This window comes from Anolis carolinensis, unplaced genomic scaffold (assembly GCF_035594765.1).
Source record: "Anolis carolinensis isolate JA03-04 unplaced genomic scaffold, rAnoCar3.1.pri scaffold_13, whole genome shotgun sequence".
NCBI classification, from domain to species: Eukaryota; Metazoa; Chordata; class Lepidosauria; order Squamata; family Dactyloidae; genus Anolis; species Anolis carolinensis.
Genome location: NW_026943824.1, coordinates 15,232,709 through 15,248,700, shown reverse-complemented (window position 1 = coordinate 15,248,700; position 15,992 = coordinate 15,232,709). Strand labels below are relative to the sequence as shown.

At 44.6% G+C, this 15,992-nt stretch overlaps 1 protein-coding gene across 2 annotated transcripts; it reads right to left on the bottom strand.

Annotated features, from left to right (window-relative positions):
• Positions 1 to 3,893: 3,893 nt before the first annotated feature.
• il21r (interleukin 21 receptor) lies at positions 3,894 to 15,054 on the bottom strand. Of its 2 annotated transcripts, XM_008121856.3 has the most exons (8): positions 14,982 to 15,054; positions 14,669 to 14,795; positions 9,940 to 10,124; positions 7,145 to 7,299; positions 6,805 to 6,976; positions 6,607 to 6,700; positions 4,979 to 5,063; positions 3,894 to 4,874 (listed from the first exon to the last, which is right to left on the bottom strand). In XM_008121856.3, the coding sequence occupies exons 1-8, from the start codon at positions 15,031 to 15,033 to the stop codon at positions 4,086 to 4,088; spliced, it is 1,659 nt and encodes a 552-aa protein (XP_008120063.1). In that variant the 5' UTR covers positions 15,034 to 15,054; the 3' UTR covers positions 3,894 to 4,085. The 2 variants fall into 2 exon arrangements, with proteins under 2 accessions (XP_008120063.1, XP_062820342.1); XM_062964272.1 differs by lacking the exons at positions 14,669 to 14,795; positions 14,982 to 15,054 and adding an exon at positions 11,523 to 12,064.
• Positions 15,055 to 15,992: the final 938 nt, after the last annotated feature.

Sequence of the window (15,992 nt, the reverse complement as noted above, 5' to 3'; positions counted from 1 at the left end):
ATATTAGATAGAGACTGGCCTCCGTGTATGGTTTTTGGTGCCCAGCAGCCAGGGTTCTGACAGCTTGCTAGAGAGAGCACACAGAAATGGAGACAGGCTCTCTGGCTACGGTCAAGTAGCTGATTAATATACTATGCTGTATATATTGATGCTGATTGATTAGGTTATTGATCTTATGCAACTACATGGACATTGTACGATTGCAGAACTGTTTGTTTATATTTCAACTCTACAAGCAAGAGTAAAGTTTCCTTTGTTCTTTTCAATTCCTCTGCCTGGTCTGAGTCTTTTGCACATGGTGTTAACTGGACTCTACTGATTCCGCTATACTCTCACCTGGTAACAGTAATTACTGTATTTACAAATTTAGCACCAAAATATCACGATATATTGAAAACATTGACTACAAAAATGCGTTGGATAATCCAGAACGTTGGATAAGCAAGTGTTGGATAAGTGAAACTCTACTGTAATATAATTAAATAAACATCCAACATCTCTTCTCCGCAGCTTGCAATTGGCATCTTCCCAGTGGATTTTCTGCCCGGACTAAGGACCTCCCTGGCAGGGTCTGTACTCACTCTGAGAATTGGAGGTAGAAGGGTCCCTGCCCCAAGCTCTGGTTGTGCGGCCGCCATGTGCACTCCACGTGGCGCCCAAGGGAGCCATATTTGTTCAAGCAGCTGACATCCATGGAGAGACCCCCTAGAAGAGCGAGGAGAGGTAGCAGAGATGCAGGGGAGGGGCCAAGCTGGAGGGTCTCCAGCAGAAGCCCAGAGCCCCTCTTCCGTTAGCCTGGCTCCCCCCTGCACTGCTGCCTCCCATGAAAGGGCAATGATCTCTCCATGCAGATGGGGTTGCATGGCTTTCGCTCTTTCCTTGTACCTGTATCGTGGTGGTGCTGCCACTGCGTTTTCGGGGCCACAGAAAGAGAGAGGAAGAAGAGGAGGAGGATGAGATGGACATGCATCAGTCGCAATGGATGGGCACCTTGGCAGCAGCCCCTCTCCATCAAGTCAAGATGGCTGGATGACCTGCAACAAAGAAGCCTTGGGTGCTTTTGTGACAGGTGGGCTTCTCCTCACATGAGCTTTGTTGGGGAGCATTTTCTACCCAGCACATATGGAGGTCTGTCTGTGCCCTCGGCACCTGGGAGCATTGTCTCTGGATGGGATCAGGGCCACACCGGATGCTCAGGATTACAGCAGGTATCGGCCGATCAGCAGCACGTTGTGGGAAAAGGGAGGAAATGGGCACCTGTTGGAACCCTTGGCAGTCTTGACACAGGGAAGGCTGCTTTTAGGGTGGTGTGTGTGTACTTCAGAGATGGAGCATGGTCCCACTGCCTGGATGTATGGGGTTTGCAGGGAGAACAAACTCAGGTTGATCCTATGAGCTCAGGCCTTGCAAACTTAGAGTGGCCACAATTGGAAATAGCAACCTCTCTAAAAGGTAAAGGTTTCCCCTGACATAAAGTCCAGTCATGTCTGACTCTGGGGTGTGGTGCTCATCTCTATTTCTAAGCCGAAGAGCCGGGGTTGTCCGTAAACACCTCCAAGGTCATGTGGCCACTGGCATGACTGCATGGAGCACCTACCTTCCCACTGGAGCGGTACCTATTGATCTACTCGCATTGGCATGTTTTCGAACTGCTAGGTTGGCAGGAGCTGGAGCTAACAGCGGCTGCTCACACCGCTCCCAAGGCTTGAACCTGGGACCTTTTGGTCTGCAGCTCAGTGCTTTAGCGCACTTCGCCACCGGGGCTCTAGCAACCTCTCTAGTCTTTCACTATTTTTGTTAATGTATATATTTGCTAACCTGTGACTGTTCTCCCTACAAGTAAGTGCTGGGCATCGTGTTCAGCATTACTAAGGGTCACCTGAACTCCTCAAGCTTCTCCTAAGAAGGATTTCTCAGAGCCTAGCCACTTCTACTAATGCATTTGTGCCCCAGATCTGGACTACTGCCTAGAAATGAATTCAGGGCCCTTGTGTGGCAGGAGTTGGTGTCCCTTTTCTTACCTGGGGTTCCTGTGCAGCTGTGTCCCCTTCAGTCCTGGGCTCTTGGTCCTTTTGCTAGAGGAAAGGCAGAGGAAGCCTCTGCTGACCAAGCTGAGCTCTGTCTGTTGCACAACCTGATTCCAGTGATAGATAGCCTTTGCTGGGTGACGGAAGCCCCTTCTGAGATCGTCTCACTGATCAGAGGGGCCCCGCAGATGAGCTGAGGAGTTAAGGAGCCAGTGGCCCAGAACAAGGCCCACCCACCTAACCACCAGCATTTTGATCAGTTGTTCATCGCTCTGTTCCTGATCCAGATGTTGCTGCTGTTATTTTTTTATTTTATTATGCCCTGTATCCCTCCCACCCCATACAGCCCCTCAAGGCAGATCACAAAGACTGAAACAAATACAGTGGAAAATAGTGGAAAGGTGTCAGTAAAAGCATGTAAAGGTTCTGGGTGTTGTTGTTGGGCTGTGTCGCCCAGTGTTCTTAGCATTGGCATTGCTGACTAGGAGCACTGGTGGGAACTGCAGTCCAAAATCATCTGGAGTCCTCGTAATTGCCTCACAGAAGAGACCCCCCCTCCTGCCTGTTCCAGGGCAGCTTCCATTTCTCTTTCTTTTAGGAAGTTGTCTTCTGGCAGCAGACAAAACAGGGGCAACCATTGGGAACAACAATAATAACAACAATAATAATTCCTAGACACTTGGGAAGTATCTGGCGTGTGATCCAATACCACAGCCAGCATAGTGATCTTGTTTGCTGTTGTCAGGATGCAAAAGCCCAGCATTCACCTAGCTGACCTGTTCACATCCTGCCAGAGCAATGGGGGAGGGAGATAGCCTGAATGATAAGAACCATTTGGCTAGGAGGATTGATTTATGGCCTGCTCTGGTTTTCAAGCATGGGAAGGAACTATTTGACAGAGAGGTGTGAATGTGGAAAGGGGGGCCATGGGGGAAGGAGTAGATTGATATACTGGAGGGGTTGGTGGGAAAGAGTTAGTGATAGCTTTGTGTTCATATTGGCAAGATGGATTTCAATAAAGCGTTTCCATGGAACAATCTGTGTGAGCCTCGCATTGTGTCCTATAGCTTCCAAGGACTGACAGTTGTGTACTAGTCTTGTTGTCTACCAAATAAATAATAATAATAATAATCTATAAATATAAATGAGTGATGGCATCACGGCGACCAACAAAACTACAGGCCCCCCAACCTCGAAATTTGACAACACAACCCATCATCCATGTCTCTAGTTGATACAACAAAAAGAAAAGAAAAAAAGGCCTAATTAGAGGGAAAGGAATAATTGTTTTTATCCAATTGCTGCCAGTTAGAGGACTAATCTCTGCCCACTTGGTCTCCTAGCAACCAACTCAGCCCAGGGGACAGGCAGACTTAGGCCTCTCTAGGCCTCTTCCACAGATTATCTAATTTGCACTGGATTATATGGCAGTGTAGACTCAAGGCCCTTCCACACAGCTATATAACCCATTTATAATGGACTTAATGTCAGGGGAAAACCTTTACCCTTTACTTTAACTAACACCAATTCCTCAATAGTTTATTTCCCATACCACCATGCTTCGCCACAGCAACGCGTGGCCTGGCACAGCTAGTAATAATAATAACTTCAAAGACTCTGGCAGAAACCAGTGCAGTTGGTCCCGGTGGTGATGGGCACATTGGGTGCCCTGCCAAAAGATCTCAGCCGGCATTTGGAAACAATAGGCATTGACAAAATTATGATCTGCCAACTGCAAAAGGCCACCCTACTGGGGTCTGCACGCATCATCCGAAAATACATCACACAGTCCTAGACACTTGGGAAGTGTTCGACTTGTGATTTTGTGAAACGAAATCCAGTATATCTATCTTGTTTGCTGTGTCATACAATAATAATAATACTTTTATTTGTATTCCACCCTATCTCCCTAAGGAGACACAGGGCGGATTCCAACAAACACAAACACAAATGTACATTGCCTTGAAAACAGCCATAACACAAATACAATAACAACCCACCCATATCCCAAAGTAAACCAACATCTAGCAAGGGGTTGGATGGGCCAGTGCAGGGCCTTCAAGCCTTGAGCTTGTGGCCAGAGACCCACTGCTTGACGTAACTTGGTAGGGAGGTCTCCTGCTCTTCGGTTTCCACTGCAGCTGCTTCTCCTTCGTTGGAGGGCTTTTTCCCACTCTCTGAGTCCAGAGGACTTCCATAGTCACAGTCCACAAAGCCGCTGTCAATGGTGTCCAGGTCCAGGCTGCTCTCGGGGTCGCCCTCGTCTTCGGTCTCCGAATAGAGGGACAGCAGAGTGCTATAGGGAGGGGCTTCCTCCTCTGGGATCATGAGGCAACGCTCAGGAGGCTGCAAGAGAGCCAAGGTTGGGCCAAAGAAGAACAAGGGCCCCTCCGCAGGAGGGGGAGCAGCCGGGGCATCATTTGAGAGAAGTGGGGGGAGAGGAGGGTTCCTCTCAGGTGGGCCCTCAGTCCCGGGGACCTGCCCATCCTGGCCCGCACTGCTGCTGTCTTCAATCCTGCGGTAGGCATTTCTTGCACCTGCCTCCTCCCCTTCCTCTTCTGCATGGAGGGGCTCCTCAGCAGCACAGTGGCCACACTGTGGGCAACAAGCCCCGATCCCACCATCGTCCACGGTGACTGTGTCGATTGAGAGGAGGCCGTAGGACTGCTCTTCCACAGGGAGGGGCTCCACATGTCTGGCACCATCGTGGGCCCTGCATCCAGCCTCACAGGAAGCCAGCAATGCCAGGAGCTTGACGCTGCCCCTCCCAAGTACTTCAAGCCCGGCTCCAGGGACCCTCTCCGAGACCTCCAGTGTGGCTCCAGGGCCAGGGCTGCCCACCCATTTCTGCAGAGAGGAAGCAGGAAGGGAAGGAAAGAAGTCAGCGGCTGAAGAAGCCAAAGAGGCACCCAGTGGCCTCAAGACAGGGAGAGGGAAGGGGAGGGGGCTACCTTGAAGTCTCCCTTGTGACTCAGGTAGAGTGGCTGGAAGAAGGGTGCGGGGCTGGGGACAAAGGGGTCCAGCTTCTTCCACAACCTGCCAAAGAGAAAGAAAATGAAATGATGGTTTTGAGGGGGAGTCAGGAAAGGCATGGGCCCCTGGTGGCACAGTGTGTTAAAGTGCTGAGCTGCTGAATTGGGCCCGGACTGTGGCGCAGGCGTGAGAGCAAGCCACTGCAATTAACTGCAATGAATCACTCTGACCAGGAGGTCATGAGTTCGAGCCCCGCTCGGAGCCTGTGTTTGTTTGTCTTTGTTCTATGTTTAAAAGGCATTGAATGTTTGCCTATATGTGTAATGTGATCCGCCCTGAGTCCCCTTCGGGGTGAGAAGGGCGGAATATAAATGCTGTAAATAAATAAATAAATAAATAAATAAATAAATAAATAAACAAACTTGTGGACCAAAAGGTCCCAGGTTCAAATCCTGGGAGCGGAATGAGCGCCCGCTGTTAGCCCCAGCTCCTGCCAACCTAGCAGTGTTTTTTTCCGTGTCAGGAGCAACCTGGAGTGAGAGAATTGGCCGTCTGCAAGGATGTTGCTCAGGGGACATTGCCCGGATGTTTTGATGTTTTACCATCCTTGTGGGAGGCTTCTCTCATGTCCCCGCATGGAGCTGGAGCTGATAGAGGGAGCTCATCCGCGCTCTCCCCGGGTGGGATTCGAACCTGGCAGCTTTCAGGTCAGCAACCCAACCTTCAAGTCTTTCTGTATATATTTCAGATTTCAATATTAATGTCAAAAATACGTAGTATGATTTTACATAGGATTTGTGCTACATTAGAACAGTAAAGACAAATATCACTTAAGTAAAATAAACATTAAATATTAAATAACCAAAAAAAAAAAGGTGTAAACACTAAGCTAATCTGGGAATCTGCTATTGCAACACATCCAATGAAGTGGTTTAAAACCAGTATAAAAAAAGATTAGAACTAAGTACGTTCCAGTCTATTTGGAATACACGAAGCTCATTCCAGAAGCGTGTTTAAGAACTGGTCCAAGAGTCCAGAAGAGCCTTGACTCCCAGTGTGACCATCATCCCACTTTCTTTGCTAGTTAAATTGCACCTAGTATGCTTTATTATGCCAATTGTTTGCCTTAGATAGTTGAGCAAATAGTTTTCATGGTTGCCTCTCGCTAGCATCGGGGCGAAAACTGGGGGTTTGTTGGAGATTCTGTGTAAGATTTAAGTTCGTATGCAGCGCCGCTGTATCCCCTAGGCCACCGGAGGCTCCACAACCTAGCAGTTCGAAAACATGTCAATGTGAGTAGATCAGTAGGTACCGCTCTGGTGGGAAGGTAACAGCGCTCCTTGCAGTCATGCCGGCCACATGACCTGGAGATGTCTGTGGACAACGCCGGCTCTTCAGCTTAGAAATGGAGATGAGCACCAAACCCCAGAGTCGGTCACAACTGGACTTAACGTCAAGGGAAACCTTTACCTTTACTTTTTACAGGAAAGACACTCTATCCCAGCCACTTGGTATGTTCGGGAAAAGAGGTCCCATGAGCCCCACTGGTCATTGGGCGGAGGATCATTCTGCCAGCGGCTTCTGTTGCCCCCTGTGAAACACTCACCTCTGACCCAGCAAAGCCAGGAGCGCAGGGAGTAGAACCAGGGACAGCAGCAGCCACTTGGAGGGCCCTCTGGATTCCTTGCGGCTGTCGGAGGCTGAAGGGGTAGAGGCCAGGCCATGGTCAGAGAGGGAGGTAGTGGAGCCAATTACCGGGCTTCCATTTGGGACCATCCACAGACCCAGCCAGGAGTGGACTTACTCTTAGAAGGCGTGGAGAGGAAGGCCGGGGGGCTCCAGGCACTCCATGTGCCTTGATAAGGGGACTCCGGCTGGGACCGCACCTGGAGCTCAAACTCTGTGCCCGCCTTGAACTCCAGAAGCTGGAGCCATAGGGACCCTGTGTCTTGAAGGATGGGCTTCTGGATCTGGCCCTGAACGAGGAAGGGGGTGATGGTCAGGGAGGTCCCCTTCCCAAAAGACACAAAATTCAGCCTCCCAGTGACCCTGTACTTGGCTCCATGGGAGGAGAGGAGGGCAATCCCTATGAGTGGGCCCCCCATTCCTCCCCTGACCCCCCCCTCCGCTGCCTCCCTCCCTACCTGCCAGGAGTGGCCCTTCTTCTGGATGCGTAGCTGGTGGCGCAGGCGGTCCCTCAGGGGATGGTACTTCTGGTGCTGGTAGGGCGTCTCCCAGGACACGTTGTACCCCGAGGGGGAGGCGGAAACCGTCAAGTTGAAGGGAGGCTGCGGTTTGACTAGAAGAGAGAAATATTGGAAAATAGCTGTGTAACGAAGTGTGATTTTTTTTTAGTTTACAGATGTCATGTTTAATTGCGTTTTAAAAGGGTCAATATTTCAGTTACTCTGCACTCATGAGTTGGTTGCCATGGAGAAGGGGCCAACTGCCATTTTGTGCAGGTTTAAGAAAGAAGCAGTTAGTCTGTGCCCTGATGAGGTACAGTGAAGACTGACCCTCAGTTGAAGGGATCAGGGAGACTCAAATGCTTATTTTTGAGTCAATTTAAAATAAGTTTGGTGACTTATTTTAAGGTAGTCTGACTCCTGATGAGGAACAGATAATCTGTGATTGTAATTCATAGGGTGACTGCAGTTTAGAGCAGTTTAGAGTAGATAAACCAGCTATATCTGTTTTTATTGTTGCTTTTATTGTTGTTTTTATTGTTTTTATTGTTATTTTAAAGCTAAGTGTATTGTTTTAATCTATTTCTGTAAACCGCTCCGAGCCAAACTGGGAGTAGCGGTATACAAGTCTAATAAATAAATAAATAAATTAATAAATAAGTGACATTTTAAGAAGTTTGAAACACCTCATTCTAGCCTTGCAAGTGCCTCTGAAGAGAAAGTTACTGTAACCATTAAGCTTTGTGCCAGAATAAACGTGTTATTGTTCTTGTAAACATCTCAGCTTCTGTCATATATATTACCATCAAAAACAAACAAGAAGAAAGAAGAAAAACAAAATTTAAAAGGTCTCCTCTCTAAGTAGCTAGTGGCTATATCTTCCCATAGTGGTGGCAACGCTTTACATCTGGTGGCCGCATTATAAACATCTTTACACTGGTAGCAGCGGTTATAATATAATAATATAATAAAATAAACATCCAACATCTCTTCTCAGCAAGCTGCACCCAGTCTCTGGGCACATATCCTTTTGGAAATAAATGGCAATCATAACCTTATTGAAAAAGAAAAATGATGTCGCATCCCTTTGGCAAATGTGAATACCCATGAACATGTGGAGACCACCTTTTGAAAACCACTAGTCAATAGTCCATAGCTTTTAAGTATAGTTGTCCTCACTGAAGTCCATAAGTCATACTTCTCTACATGCATCCACCTCCATTGAGGTCTGATGCATGTTGGGAATCATCCTGGACTACTCAAGTCTAGATGTAGTTAGATAGATGATATAGTTAGATTGAGGGAATCCTTTCCCTGTTTCCAAAGCATGCCCAGATAGGCTTTACTGTGTTTCACTCTATCCTGTTTACGTCACATCCCTTACTTTGAAGTTAGTAGAAATGTGAATCTCTAGGGATAGTAACTTCTCATTGGTCAGAATGTCTTTTATGGCCCCAATAAACTGGACCATGAGGTTGGAACCATTTTGGTTCTCTCTTCTCCCTTTGTTCTTCTAGGTAACAAGAAGCACCTTGCCATCTCTCCTGGCAAGATGTAACTATTTAGATGTTTGTTATTTTTCCTTTCTTATTTTTCCTTAGAACCCAGTCTAGAGTAGACTAAACAGCTCCCAAGCCTTTCTATCTACAATTGAGTTCTTTTTACCTGAATAAATATACTTTTAGAACTTTTACTGAGACTTTGCAGTCCATTGCAATCCTAAATGGTCAAAGGCTTCTCTTTGCTCGCCCTGTGTAAGTAACTGCTGCATTTAAAAGCTTTGCTTTTGCTACTCTGCTGATTTTTGGTGGAATCTCCCCCAGAGAGGGTTAAATTGAGTCTAACCGCTCAGAGATTACCACAACAATGCAAACATGCATTCACCTCCACTGAAGTGTGAAGCAGACACTGAATACAAAATGGAGTCCTGAGTCTGAACATGCTCAGTACAATCACATGTCCAGAACCCCTCCCACATTAAAGAGGTCAGTCAAACCGGCAAATCAACATACACATAGAATACAGATTAGCAAATATATACAAAAACTAGCTGTGCCCGGCCACGCGTTGCTGTGGCAAAGTATGGTGGTATGGGAAATAAACTATTGAGGAATTGGTGGTAGTTAAGGTAAAGAGTAAAGCTTTTCCCCTGACATTAAGTCCATTATAAATGGGTTATATAGCTGTGTGGAAGGGCCTTGAGTCTACACTGCCATATAATCCTGTTAAAATCAGATAATCTGTATTTTATAGGCAGTGTGGAAGAGGCCTGAGGCCTAACTCTGCCTGTCCTGTGGGCTGAGTGGGTTGCTAGGAGACCAAGTGGGTGAAGCATAGCCTTCTAACTGGCAGCAATTGGATAAAAACAATTATTCCTCTCCCTCTAATTAGGACTTTATTTCTCTTTTCATTTTGTTGTATGAACGTAGAGGCATGGATGAGGGGTTGTCCTGCCAAGTTTAGTGTTTCTGGGATGTGCAGTTTTGTTGTTTTGTCCTAGGCCAAAATTTCATTACCCTTTTATATATATAGATAAATCAACAAATAAATAAATAGTGAAAGGCTTGGGAGATGGCTATTTCCAACAAGAAAGGGGTCAGTCAGGGCTCCCGGGATCAATCCTTTCCCTCCCGCTCCCCAGAGTCCAGCTCCAGAGAGAATGCCTTGCCCATCAGGCCACCTCCAAGGTCTGTGTTTGCTCTCTGGAGACCCCCTTCCCTCTGTCATTGCACACACACACACAAAGCACTCACTGTTTTTCTTCAAGAAGAACGTCTTCTGGCATTCCTTGGCAGCTCCAGGTGCAGCTTCTGTGGCTCTCACCTCAAAGGCGTTTTGTCCAAAGCATAGACTCTGCTCCGCCAAACAGGCAAAGTGCATCCGGGAGCCCTTCCCATCCGTGGGGAGGAGAAGACAGGAGTCGCCTTCCCCACAGTCCCTTGAAAGACAGCCAAAGGGGTTCTGGGTCAGTCCTCGAGCCAAGGCCCAAGACACCCAGGGGTAAGGGGCATTGGAAATAACTTCACCCAGTCTCTGGGCACATATCCCTTTGGAAATAAATAGCAATCATAACCTTATTGAAAAGGAAAAACGATGTCATATCCGTTTGGCAAATGTGAATCTCCATGAACATGTGAAGACCACCTTTTGAAAACCACTAGTCAAGAAAAGCATTATTTTATAAAACGAATGGATAACAAAAATAGTTAAAGTTATGAACATGGACCATTTAACTTACTTGTTATCAAAGGTTGAAAATAAATCAAGAACTCCTACCAACTGGAAACCAGTAAAAGACTGGTTGAAAAAAGAAAAGATACAGTAGAGTCTCACTTATCCAAGCCTCGCTTATCCAAGCCTCTGGATAATCCAAGCCATTTTTGTCATCAATGTTTTCAATATATCATGATATTTTGGTGCTAAATTCGTAAATACAGTAATTACAACATAACATTACTGCATATTGAACTATTTTTTTCTGTCAAATTTGTTGTATAACATGATGTTTTGGTGCTTAATTTATAAATCATAACCTGATTTGATGTTTAATAGGCTTTTCCTTAATCTCTCCTTATTATCCAAGATATTCACTTATTCAAGCTTCTGCTGGCCCGTTTAGCTTGGATAAGTGAGACTCTACTGTACCAATATTAATATAAGGAAACCGCAAGACTGCTATACAAGAAAACAAGACAAGACTTAAAACCAAAAGAATGGAAGACAACAAAAAGGAGAAGAGTGGAAGTCAAGAAACCCGCCCTAACCCCCACACCCCTCCCCCCCCCCCATCGCAGTCCCCTTCACTCTTTTTTGTCTTTCCTTCTTCTTTCTTTTATCTTATGTTAAATAAATCCTTCAATAAAATATATTTAAAAAAAAGAAAAGCATTATTCATAAGCATTCAAGTATTATTCATAAGCATTCATGTAATGGCACACAGGTAACTTAGCTGTTAAACTGAAGAACCATGTCTTTGAACTGCCAAGGGCAAAGACATACCACCACAAAAATATATTTCGTTAGCAGAGGATGGTTGTTTCTTTGAAGTTCAAATTGCAGTTGCCCAAAACAATATACACCCCCTTGAAACCTCTTAAAGTATGCACTCAGAGATTTAAAGAAGTCTTCTTTGAAAAATAACATAACTTGTTTACTCAAAAACATCTATTAATTCACCACACAGGCAGTATTCTTATTTAAGTTCAGTTATAGTTCTCTGTGTATTGACTATTCCTGCATGGAAGGAGATTGGGTTAGATGGCCCTTCCTGCTCTAAGATCCCATGATTCCAAAATAGAGACAATAGTCCATAGTTTTTAGGTATAGTTGTACTCACTGAAGTCCATAAGTCATACTTTTCTACTGAAGTCCAAACAGCAACATGCATCCACCTCCATTGAGGTGTAGAATAGACTGGCCATAAAATGGAGTCTTGAGTCTGAACATGCTCAGTACAATCACATGTCTATAATCCCTCCCACACCAAAGAGGTATAATTAAACTGGCAAATCAACATACACATAGGATACAGGTTAGCAAATATATACATTACCAAATAAATAGTGAAAGACTTGGGAGGTTGATATTTCCAACACCTTTATCTATTTACGAATTTGTTACTCATAATGTGCACCTTGCTTATCCACTATTGCAACCTCATTGTTTTTAATTCGATGTTTTAATTCTGTGTTGTGTTTTTTCGCCTATTGTGTATATTTTATTATTGGTTTCTGTTTTTGTCCTTAATGTTTCATATTTTATCATTGTTTGTATTTTGATTTTTTATTTTGCTGTAAGCCGCCCCAAGTCCCCTTTGGGGGAGATGGAGGCGGGATATAAATAAACTTATTATTATTATTATTATTATTATTATTATTATTATTATTATTATTATTATTATTAAATATCCCACTCAAGAATCAACAACAACTACAACTCTTTATTGATTAGACAATTTTGACTATATCAAAACATGTGAAACATACAAAACGTACACACTTACCCATACATACAGTAAAACCATGTATAGATACAAAGCATCCCGGCCTACAAGCCTACCAACCCACTCCTAGGTAGTTGTGCAAATACAGAATGAAAAGATTAAAATTAATTATTCCCTTAAGGTAAGGTTTGAGCGGGGGCAAGGGTAAGTAAAACTAGTGGCTTGTCCATAGTAAATTTTAAATTTGGATTTTGTTAATGGCATTAATGTCACAGCTCTCAGCTTGAAAACCTGGCTCTTCACTCAGGCCTTTGGATAAAGATTGCTCATTCCCATAACAATCCCGTATCTGTGACCATTTTTGTACCGGTTTGCACTTTTTACCTTTGTCAACTTGATATAGACGCAGGGTCTACTCCCATCCCAATTTGCACTTCCAAGAATTTGCAGCACTTTATCAGTCACCTCGTGTTTACAATATTTATATGGTGCACCTTACCCAGTCTACTTTTACAACCTCTCCGTTTTAATGCATGTTTTTATTAGTTCTTGTCATTTGTTTTTATTGGCTAATGTTTAAATTTTTATATTTGTGCATGTCTCTTGTCTATTGTTGTGTTATATTGCTATTGTTTTTATTCGGGCTTGGCCCCATGTAAGCCGCCCTGAGTCCCCTTTGGGGAGATAGAGGCGGGTATAAAAATAAAGTTATTATTCCATCTTCTCGCGGACGGCCAGCGCTTTTTGCATAAAAAGGGTCAGTTTTGAAATAGAGTTTTTATCTGAACCCTGTAGAAGGATGTGCAATTTCTCCTTATTCTCTAAATGAGTATGGTTCTCCAGCAGAGGCTCTAAATAGAAAGATCGAATCCTGTTGTAATAGGGATATTTTAAGAAAAATTGTTCTGAGTCCTCCACTTCTGCATCTACCTCACGGCACCCACAGTTTCTCTTTGTATAGGGGATATTCTGATGTCTACCTAGCTTAGACTTAATGTCGAGTTGCTCGAATCTGGCCCGCGTAAAAAGTTTTCTTTTGGCTAAGATCAAGTGTAGCACTCAAGAGTCATTGCGCCCCTGAAACAGGTGCCCCCTTCCACACATACCACTTTGGCTACCGTATACCCGGGACCGAAGACTGGAGACCTCGGTACACTCCTTCTATACACAATCACATATAAGGTCTCTCTCTTTACCTTGGCAGCAAATAAAATCAAAGCAAGATTGATTGCGGACATTGCAGTCGACTGCACCGGGGATGCTTTTATCTAGTTTTTAACATGACTGATATTTTATACTGGCTTTTTACTCTGCAAGCTCCGTTTTATACTCCATGCATCCTTCTTTTAACTGTGGAATTTTACAGGGTTTCTATAGATGCTTGGTTGATATTTTTACTTACGTTTTTTTAAATGACTGATCTTATACATTGGCATTTTACCGGTAATTGTGCAGTTCCCAGCACATGTTGCACTTGTGCTGCTGCACCTCAAAATGTATAGTTTGCATGTTCTGTTTTATCCTGCTTGCATCCTGCTTTTAAGTGTTGGATTTTACAGTGTTTTGTATACTTATTTATTTACAGTATTTATATTCCTCCCTTCTCACCCCGAAGGGGACTCAGGGTGGATCACATTATGTACATATAAGGCAAACATTCAATGCCCATAAACACATCGAACCGAGACAGAGACGACAGACAGACAGACGCAGAGGCAATTTAACCTTCTCTTGAGGGCATGTTCGATTCTGGCCACAGGGGGGCCAGCTGCTTCATCATCCACTGTGACGGCACTTCCTCATTCCAACGTTGTAAATTAGTTAAACTTGCCTCCCTACTTTTATAAGTGGTACCTTATTTCCTACTTGATATTGTGTTTTCCCGAAAATAAGACAGTGTCTTATATTAATTTTTTGCTCCCAAAGATGCTCTAGGTCTTATTTTCAGGGGATGTCTTATTTTTCCATGAAGAAGAATTCACATTTATTGTTGAGCAAAAAAAATGAACATTTATTATATACTGTACAGTAGTTGTCATCACAAACCAGCATAACCAGACAAACTGTGAATCCTAGCAAGAATTTCTTGTTACTACCATTATTTCCATGTACAACATTCTATGGTACGTACATTTACCGATCCTGCATGCTCTGGTGTTCTGTTCGATGGGCATGCTTCCAAACAAAAACTTTACTAGGTCTTACTTTCGGGGGAGGCCTTAAATTTAGCAATTCAGCAAAACCTCTACTAGGTCTTATTTTCTGGGGATGTCTTATTTTAGGGGAAACAGGGTACATGCAACTATCTTTCGGGTTGCTAGGTCAGCAAGGAGCAGGGGCTATACCCTGCTATACACGGTATTTTATTTTTAATTGACGGGTGCTCACCCCGCCACGGGCTGGCCTCGAACTCATGACGTTTGGTCAGAGTGATTTATTGCAGCAGCTGTTTACCAGCCTGGGCCACATTGTTTGATGTTGTTTCTGTAAATGCATATGACCGTTGGTCGGAGCATTAATACATTGATTGATTGACATACCACTTTGCCGTGAGATTGTAGAAGTTTGGCTTGGAGGGACGGGGTTCCTCTCCCCAAGTGCAGGCCAGCGTCTGCAGGTAGTCCATGAAACAGGTGAGCTCCTCACAAGCAGGATCCAAAGAGCAGGCTGGAAAAGAAGCGAGGCAGTGTCAAAATAGTGACCTGTTTTTGCTTTTAAGCTGGCAGAACAAGCAGAAAGGGGGGAGGACTGGCCGAGGAGGGAAGGGGGCAGGCATGGGGGGCTCATTGCAAGACTGGAGGGCAGCAGACCTGACTGGAAACCCCTCCTGAGGATGGGAGGGTTAGGACTTACTCTGTCGGAGGAGCAGCAGCAGAGGCAGGAGCAGCACCAGACAGGGAGCCATGGACTGGACTTCCTCCTCCTCCTCCTCCTCCAACTCTTTTCCTCCGATGCAGGCGATGGGCGTCCGGCCTGCACTTTTTCGACAAAGTTAGGGTTCTGGATAGAAAGTGCATAATAAGTTCACTAGTCTTTACTTCAGAAGAAACATCCAGGCAGGATTTCCAAATGTGCATTCTTTTTTTTAAAGGTAAAGATCAATTGGGTACAATTTGTCTTGTCTCTTTGCATCAGCTGGAGGCCCGTCCCTCCAATAACACGCTATGCTAGTTATATACATATCTATATATATAAAAGAGTGATGGCATCAGGGCAGCGGACAAAACAACAAAACTACAGGCCCCCCAACCTCGAAATTTGACAACACAACTCATCATCCACGGCTGTAGGTTGATACAACAAAAAGAAAAGAAAAATAAAGTCCTAATTAGAGGGAGAGGAATAATTGTTTTTATCCAATTGCTGCCAGTTAGAAGGCTAAGCTCCGCCCACTTGGTCTCCAAGCAACCCACTCAGCCCAGGGGACAGGCAGAGTTAGGCCTCACTTAGGCCTCTTCCACAGATTATCTAATTTGCACTGGATTATATGGCAGTGTAGACTCAAGGCCCTTCCACACAGCTATATAACCCATTTATAATCTTATATTATCTGCTTTGAACTGGATTATCTTGACTCCGCACTGCCATATAATCCACTTCAGTGTGCATTTCATACAGCAACGCCGGCTCTTTGGCTTAGAAATGGAGATGAGCACCAACCCACAGAGTCAGACATGACTGGACTTAATGTCAGAGGAAAACCTTGACCCTTTACCTTAACAACCACCAATTCCTCAATACTTTATTTCCCATACTACCATACTTCGCCACAGCAACGCGTGGCTGGGCACAGCTAGTATATACATATATGTACATATATATATATATATATACACAATATAATTTACAATAATCTATAATAAT

What these genes read in the sequence shown, in the direction of transcription:
- il21r (XM_008121856.3), bottom strand. Translation starts at nt 15,033, where the DNA reads ATGGCTCCCTGTCTGGTGCTGCTCCTGCCTCTGCTGCTGCTCCTCCGA. An exon ending in TACAATCTCACGGCAAAGTG is followed by an intron (nt 10,125 to 14,668) that starts GTATGTCAATCA and finishes CTGTCTTTCAAG; the next exon opens with GGACTGTGGGGAAGGCGACT. An exon ending in GTTCTTCTTGAAGAAAAACA is followed by an intron (nt 7,300 to 9,939) that starts GTGAGTGCTTTG and finishes TCTCTCTTCTAG; the next exon opens with TCAAACCGCAGCCTCCCTTC.